The sequence below is a fragment of the Oryzias melastigma genome, linkage group LG16 (assembly GCF_002922805.2).
Source record: "Oryzias melastigma strain HK-1 linkage group LG16, ASM292280v2, whole genome shotgun sequence".
NCBI classification, from domain to species: Eukaryota; Metazoa; Chordata; class Actinopteri; order Beloniformes; family Adrianichthyidae; genus Oryzias; species Oryzias melastigma.
This window is the reverse complement of record NC_050527.1, coordinates 6,691,368-6,699,393: the sequence shown is the minus strand read 5'-3', so window position 1 is coordinate 6,699,393 and position 8,026 is coordinate 6,691,368. Positions and strand designations below refer to the sequence as shown.

General features: G+C 38.1%; 1 protein-coding gene across 5 annotated transcripts; it reads right to left on the bottom strand.

The window, feature by feature from the left end:
• Nucleotides 1-335: 335 nt before the first annotated feature.
• u2af2a (U2 small nuclear RNA auxiliary factor 2a) lies at nucleotides 336-6,767 on the bottom strand. 5 transcript variants are annotated; one of them, XM_024266960.2, is made up of 12 exons: nucleotides 6,142-6,767; nucleotides 4,842-4,986; nucleotides 4,094-4,129; nucleotides 3,812-3,915; nucleotides 3,569-3,720; nucleotides 3,359-3,475; nucleotides 3,099-3,255; nucleotides 2,903-2,991; nucleotides 2,702-2,824; nucleotides 2,541-2,627; nucleotides 2,207-2,455; nucleotides 336-2,123 (listed from the first exon to the last, which is right to left on the bottom strand). In XM_024266960.2, exons 1-12 carry the CDS (start codon nucleotides 6,188-6,190, stop codon nucleotides 1,989-1,991), a joined length of 1,443 nt encoding a protein of 480 aa, XP_024122728.1. In that variant the 5' UTR covers nucleotides 6,191-6,767; the 3' UTR covers nucleotides 336-1,988. The 5 variants fall into 5 exon arrangements, with proteins under 5 accessions (XP_024122728.1, XP_024122729.1, XP_024122730.1 ...); XM_024266961.2 differs by having other exon boundaries at nucleotides 2,903-2,982; XM_024266962.2 differs by having other exon boundaries at nucleotides 3,117-3,255.
• Nucleotides 6,768-8,026: the final 1,259 nt, after the last annotated feature.

The following is an 8,026-nucleotide window of genomic DNA, read 5'->3' as shown; positions in this document are numbered from 1 at the left end:
ACTAACATGGTACCAAGTTAAAAAAAAACACTAAATAGCCTAAATTAATATTTCCAATTTAGTATTTTATTTGGCTACTTAATAATTTGTATTTTTTTTTTATTTTACTTAAACTAATTTACATTAAAACAATGTGAATTTCCTATCTAGTTTATTCCCAAAATGCTGCAGCTATAATCACATTATACCTGCAGTTTGTAAAATGGCTCCACCTCCTGGACATTCGCTGTCACTGCAGCGTTTTGTAACAAATCACATCTGTGCAAAACTACAATGAAAGTAGAAGTCTGATGTGTGGTGAGTGCATAAAGAGAAACAAAAGAAATACAGCAACATGTAAATTCAGTTTTTAATCAACATTTGGAAACATAGTGGACAAATGAAAGACTTGCTTTTTGCCTTAATAAACTAAATGTGGATTTTTCGGTTAAATCATTTGAGAAATCACATTTTATTTTTTTTCCCACTGAAATAAAAACCTTTTTTTCTTTTTTTTTTTTTAAAGACAGACACAGAAAAAGCAGAATTTCAGAAAGTAGAGTAACATCTCAAATGTGTTATAACTGACACCGCAATGATGGCTGAAGTATCAAAGAAGAAGCTTAGGTTTTCACGAGCCCGTACAGTGTGAACGTGTGGTCCTCAGAATTAAAGGAAGATGATAAGGGAGATGAGACATGCAGGCTTATATTCTACAGCTTTATCCTCCGCACAGAAAACATCTTAAATTTACTGGTAGATTAACTTTTAACACCAATGAAATTTGTAAGATACTTCATGCTAAATTTGAGCTGGTTAATTTGTTTGTTTATTTTACAAAACTGGTTTTTAAAAAGTAACTCTTCAATGTTGGCAAAAACAGCAAAAAAGTTTTAAACGGCAAAACAACATGAGACGTGGATGTTAGTTACATGTTTATTGGTCTTGTCAAAGAAGTGAGACGTTGCACACACACACAAACACACACTGAAAATAAAGACTGAACTTACAGACCGTGAGTGAATAAAGGGGGCAAGCCGAATTTCTTTCACAGGCGAATCCACATGAAGGTTAAGGCTTGCTGGTGAGGAGGAGATTTATCCCCACCAATATGAATTCTCCAATTTTTTATTTTTCATCCTGGATGAAACTTTTTCACGTGTTAAGGAGCTGTTCAGAAAAGACTGGATGGGTAAAGTTAAAGCTAAGGATGTAAAAATAATGAACTTTTGCTAATTGAATATATGATATCACAGCTCAAATCAGTGAAGCGACGCACAGTATTTGAAGAATTACAACATTCAGAACAGGTCCAGTCAAACAACAACCGTCCTGAAGGGGGGAAAAGATGAAAGCATAAAAAGAAGGAATAAATCTAAAACAGAAAAGCCTCTCCGACAAATTCTGAGGATGGCGTTACAGCTACGGTGTATCTACATTAGGTGGTCAAATGAAAATCCTCTTCATCTCCCCTACATCTTCCTTTCAGAAACACACACTTCTGTTGTTTTTTTGTTTCTTTTTTCCATCCTTCTTGGCCTGAATCATCCAGTACATTTTCTACAGCAGCTCCCTAACGTTCTTAAAACAGGCTACCTCCATTTAAATACAAACCCTAAAGAGTTGCGCCCCCCTCCCACCCTAAATGACATCCTCGTCTCAAAGTATAAAAAAGAAAAAAAAAAATCATTAACCCCCCCTGGCCAAAGTATTACACACATTTCTGAGAAATTGTCCCTTCCCACCCGGTTACATGACTACCTCCCAAATCTATGCATTCCATTTACACCCCCCCTCCTCCGAATCAAACATTTCACTGCTGGACACATCCCCATAGATCTCAAATAATTATCTGGACGTCACCGAAGCCATTTGTCAAAGGGATTATTAATCCAAGATCTATGTGAAATGTTGCCCCAACAAATCAATTTAGGCTTTTGAAACGGGTAATACACATGATGTCCCCTTACCTCCCTCCCCACCCCCTGCTCCTCTTCTCAATGCCTCCTCTACCAGAAGTCCCGGCGGTGGTAAGCGTCTGGATCGCAGTATTTGGTCACCACCACCCTATTGGCAAACTTCCTCCCTGTGAGCCCCTGCATGGCCTTTTGGGCGTCGAAAACCGAAGTGAATTCCACAAAGATCTGTAGAATAAATAAATAAAATGGTATTATGATGGAGTTCACAAAACTTTTTTTAAGTATGTTTCTTTTGTGCGACTGCCTACCTTGCCAGTTCCAGGAACTTCCAGGCCGTCCACAGGACGGGGGATCTCAATACTCTTCACCTGGCCATACTTGCCGCACTCCTCCCTGACGTCTTCCACGATCTCCTCATATTCCTCATCATCCAGGAGCTCTTCGGGGGCCACCATGTTCATCAGACATAGCACCTCCGTGGGGAGGCCTCCCATCTGAGTCACAGAGCTGTTCAGGCCTGGTACCTGCAGTGTCACTGGGGTCTGGTTTATACTCGTCTGAAACAGGAACAAAAGTTTATGAGAAATGTTGGATTTAAATGAAAATGAAGAAAAGGTCGACATATATTTGTTGTATACACACCAGAGTAGCGTTCTTGGATCCCACACTGGCTCTCTGCACCAGCAGCTTCTTGTCTCCGAGCTGCATGCCATTCAGTCCTGCAATAGCCTGCAGAAACATCAGAGCCTAAGCGTGCAGTTCAGAAGAAGCGATGGAGAATTTTCACTGTCGAGATCGTCTACCTGATCGTTCAAGTTGACGTCAACGTATTCGCAAAAAGCGTATCCTTTGGAGAGGCCTGTGGCGCTGTCTTTGACCAGATTGAAGGCCTTCAGAGGCCCGAAGGATGTCAACAGCTCCTTCACCTAAAACACAAACATCAACGTTTTTTAAGTAAACTCAAATTTCCTCTTTTTTTCCCCCCTAAAAAGAGACACACTGACCTGGTCATCATTTAGGTAGTTGGGCAAACCCCCAATGAAGAGCTTATGAGCCGAGTCTGGTACCACAGTCGACACCACACCTAGACGATCCATAGTAGCAAAAACAAGGGCAATCAAAATTCACAAAAATAAAACCCTCAAGGAGTAACTTTGTGATAATTTTGAAATTTTGCCACAAAAATTTAGAGTTAAAAACCATTAATTGTCTGTGTACCAGGCACATAGACACTGGGGTTCTCGCTCATGCCAGGCAAGGGCTGGTAATCGTGTGGACGACGGATTTTCAGACTCTGGCCTTGAAAGATGATGCCATCAAAGGCCATTGCCTGTGTAGTTTCATCAACTGAACGAAACTGCAAAGAAACCAAAGTCAATGAAACGTGCCGGGATGATGTTAAATGAAGATTTGCACAAACGGAAGGGCGTCGCCGACGGTATGCAGGGCTCCTTTCTAACCTCAAGAAAGGCAAAATTCTTATCCTGGTTGATCTGTACTGCAAGAACAGGGTTGCCGGGGGCTTGAGTGAGACCACCCAAGCGCATCTGAGCATTGAAGAAATCCATCATTGACTCCTAAACAGGGAAATGAAAGACATAAAATTGAAATCATTTTGCTTGAATTGTAATTTAGTTTGGAAAATTTCTGCTATTTTTCCCACGACTTACCTCTGTGATACCAAAGGGGATGTTACCCACATAAAGCCGACGGGCCTGTCGGGTCATCTGGCTCCCCACTACAGGTACAGGAGTGGGAGTGACAGCCAGTCCATCTGGAGTCATGGTTGGCAGGAGAGCTGTGGCTGGGATCTGGCCTGCAGCTGCATGGGAATTTCAGAGATAAGGCACTTTTTTTTTAGCATCTATGGGTACATGTTTGGGTTTTAAAACCACTGGAAACGTTAGAGTTACCTTGCATGGCTTTGTACTGCATGGGAGTGATGTGCTCAAAACCAGGAGGAGGAACATCCCAATACTTCTTGATCTTCTTCTTCTTTTCACGGTGGGGAGATCGGCTGTTTAAGGGGAAAAAAACCTTTTTTGAAGAGGGTTGCATCAATTTAAACATAATAAAAGCGACGAGATAGACAAAAAAATGGGGAATCCTTGAAAAAAAAACGTAAAAATTTGTGAATTGTGTTTAGAGTGATAGAAGTGTTAATGCACAGTTTCTTTGTGTAAGTTTTCTGTTACCTTGCAGTGTTTTCTTGGGGGTAGGCGGATGGTGAGCTGAAATGACAAATTGGAGGAAGAGATTTAGATTTTGTACATGGCTCAAATAAACTTTTTGAGCCAGGATTCCAACATTACAAAAAATAAATTTATCAAAAATAAATATGTGTAAAACAAAAGTGCAGCACTTAATTACGCGACTTACAGAATCACACAAAATCAGCACAGTTTGTCGTCGCAATATACAAAGATGCTAAAAATGTGAAACTGTTGAATATGGAAACATTACAAAGAATATGCATTATGGTACGAATAAGATCGCTATGATTGTAGCTACAAAAGCAGCAGAGTCTTCCATCACAGTCGGTTAGTTTTGTGTTTGGTCACTAAACTTAAAAACCATAAAGTTCAAATGTTCAGAGAGGAAAAGAACATACATTACAACATTTTAATACACTTTAATAAAGTTTTTAAATTGGACAGAAATAAAAAAAAAAGTAAAACACAGAAAATTTAAGAGTTGATGCCGAATTTCTAATCACACTTGAATATAAATGCCATTTTACATCAAAAAGCAAGAATTCACTTCTGATTTGAAAAGCATACGAGAACAAACAAACCTGGTGAATTTGGGTGAACAATGAAGTTAATTTTAAACAATGCAGGAATTATACTGAAGCAGTTGCAGAGGTGATGGTAGATTTGTCTTTGTTTTTAGCCAAAGTGGACTAATTTTTTTAAACTGATGTGAGACTTCAGATGTACGTACTTGCGCCGGTGTCTCCGCTCCTTACTGTCCCCACGGCGGTCCCTGCTGCGTCTATCCCTGTCTCTGCTCCTCCTCTTCCTCTCTCTGCTCCGGCTGCGGGACGAAGACCGACGATGGTGGCGGTTCTCTTTGTCCCTTTCTGAGCCAAAAATGCACAGCAACACATTCACTTTATATTAGGTGTACTCACAAAAGTGCTTTTCGTTAAAACTACAAGATTCTGAAAAGAAAAGAAGAATTCAGAGAAGTTCACAAATTCTCATAAACGGTCTTACCGGTATGAACGCAAAGTGGAAATATGAGTTAAGTTGTAGAAAAAATGATAGCAGTATAGAAGGTAAACTTACACAAAACAGGCTACTTCAAAATATATCCTAAAATGACTTCTTTATGTCAGAATGTGCGGTAAAAAATAATAACATTATGAAAGAATGTAAAGAAGAAATGCAATGTGGATAGTTTGTCTAAATATATAGAATCATCAGTTATACTAACAATGTTTGTAGAATTTGTTTTACTCTCATCTACTTTCCTAATCCTGACTGCAATGTGTAGACTTCAAGGGAGCAAAAAAAAAAAAAGGTTAAAATTTAACTACAGAATTAGGTTTGTAACATTTTATTTATTGATTTTGCTCTCATTATTATTGTTTTTTGTAATTCATAGTTCCTCTGTTAAGTTTACCAAGTTTGATAGGTACTTCAGAGAAAAAAAGGTTTTTAAAAGTAAATGTAAATCCTAATCGTGCTACAAAAAAAATAAGTCATAAAATACACCACAGAAGATTTAAAAAAAAAAAAAAAAGGAGTACTACAACTATTTGTATAGTATAGGCAACCAGCTAAAAAAGAGAAGAATAACGCAGTATGTGAGGGTAAATTATGAAACTGAAAGGAGCAGAGAAAATCTTTACTTTTAAAAATGAATTTTGGCACAAGAGGGTGAATGATAATTCAATGACAGTATGCACGGCAAAGTGTTTATTACACGCCACATGAATCGTCCATTGTAGTTTAAGTAGCTACAAAGTGCCAATGAAAAATACCACGTTGGACTTTGTGAGAGTTCAAGGATATAATGAAAAAAATAAAACATTTGAATGTTAATAGTATGATGCAACATTAGAACAAAACCAGATTACAGGATAAACATCGATAGCTGTAAAGCTGTTGTGCACATTAGGGGCTATTTGACTATAGGCCAGTAAACACACACGTTCACGACGGGTTACCTCAGAGCGATTAAAATGAAAAAGTACATCGTTTTCCATCATTACTAAACCTGCAATTAGTTCATTTACCTTGATGGTTCTCAGACAGTTGTCTTTCAAATTCGTCAAAATCCGACATCTCTGGATTGAAGCCTACTACTACGCCTTCGAAGACGGCGTTGTTCGGTTGGCGGAGGCTAGCTTAAGCTAGCAAGAAAGTGAGCACTTTGAAATGCAAGCGCCTCGGTGATAGCGCTTCGAAAAAGTTCACCTCGGAAAGCGAAAACACAGCTCAAAAACAAACCTACCAAACGATAGGTGGTATCACACACATTAGCAATGTGGTATTTGTTCAAATGTAACAGATACAACCACGATAAAATGAAAAACGTGCTCGCTTGTGTTAGCCCGCTAATGGCAGCTAACTAGCTTGTAGCAAAGTCCAGAAGAAAGGCCCGCTGCTCCACACCGCCGAGGAGGCTCGTCTGCTAGCTAGCTAGGCTACGAAATCCGAATGAATGAGACTCTTTTTGAAGCCCGATGCAAATCCAGCTTCGTCACAACCCCACAGTATGTGGTTATGTGACGATATAATCCAAATGTTTACGCCTTCTGGTGTTTAAAGTCTACAAAAAACAGCAAAGATTTCGTTGTGCCCGCTTTTTTGCTCCGACTCCCAGGTACCCCGTGACATCGGAAGTTGATGCACGCGACGCTTCCGGTAGAAGAACATAAATGTTGCTCGTATTGGGTTGGGATTTACATAGAAGCTGACTAGTTTAAAATTAAAAGAAATATTAATTTAAGATATTCAAGTAACTACAAGAAACGTTATTTGTAAAAATCAATGAGAGAATATTTCCAAATGTAATGATTTTATGATCTTCAAAATTATGTATTTCAGAGGAAAATATACTTCTATTCTGTTAAAACTCCAGTTTCTTATTGTAGATTTTAGACTTTATGTTGAAATCTTATATGTTTTAATCATAGACATATCTGCAATGTTTAATAAAACAATGATACACTGGATTTTCTTTATGAAAGATCAACACCAAACTCATCTATAAAACTGTCTTCAATCAAATTTAGTGTGATAAGCATTTTTTAACACAGATAGGAATTTATTAGTCAAAGTCTCTGTTAGTCCATATATGTACAATTATTTGTTAAAAGTTAACTGTGTTTATCTTGCTCCCATCGTTTTAACTACTCATGCAGCTTCCTGGTAGACCGCAGCTCCATAAAGGGCCCTAAACACCACGGATTGATTCAGAAGAATTCCCAGCATCCTGCATACATTGAAGGATCTGTGGTTCATCAGGCAATATTACATTTTTTACGCACAACCAGGCAGAACAGATATAATTAAAATTAAATCTATTAGGCCTTTATACATTTGCAAAATATGAAATCGTTAGAGTTTATATTTCTAGTTCATCTTTCTATTTAAACTCTAATCAGTTCAAATTTATAGTAGGAAGTGTAACGATTCACTTTAACAATAATTCAATTAATATCACAACTTGTGGTTGATGATAAAATTCACAGTTGATTTTTTTTTTACTTTTTCTTTAATTTAAGTTAATATATTTATAGTAACTGATGTATGTTTATCTTAGCCAATTTTACACTGGGATGGCCTGGCAGACTGTGAGACCTAAATGCCATTGATAAGGGAAACACAAAGAACAAAACCCTTTCTGTTCTTTTTCCTGTTGTATGGTAGTCAGCATGCTAACCTTTGGTATCACCGTCTAATATGGGAGCTGCAGAGCGACAGAAAAATGTGCCCAAAGGACTGTCGTGTGCAGCGTGCACCCCTATCTAGGTCAGGGCAATTACTTTTATTGCATATAGCAATTCTATGAAATTTAACCATCCAATCACAAACACACATTTCAGGAGAGTTTAGGAGTTATGAGACAATTTCTGGCTTTATTTTGATACTCTAAGAATTGTCTGATATCCACAA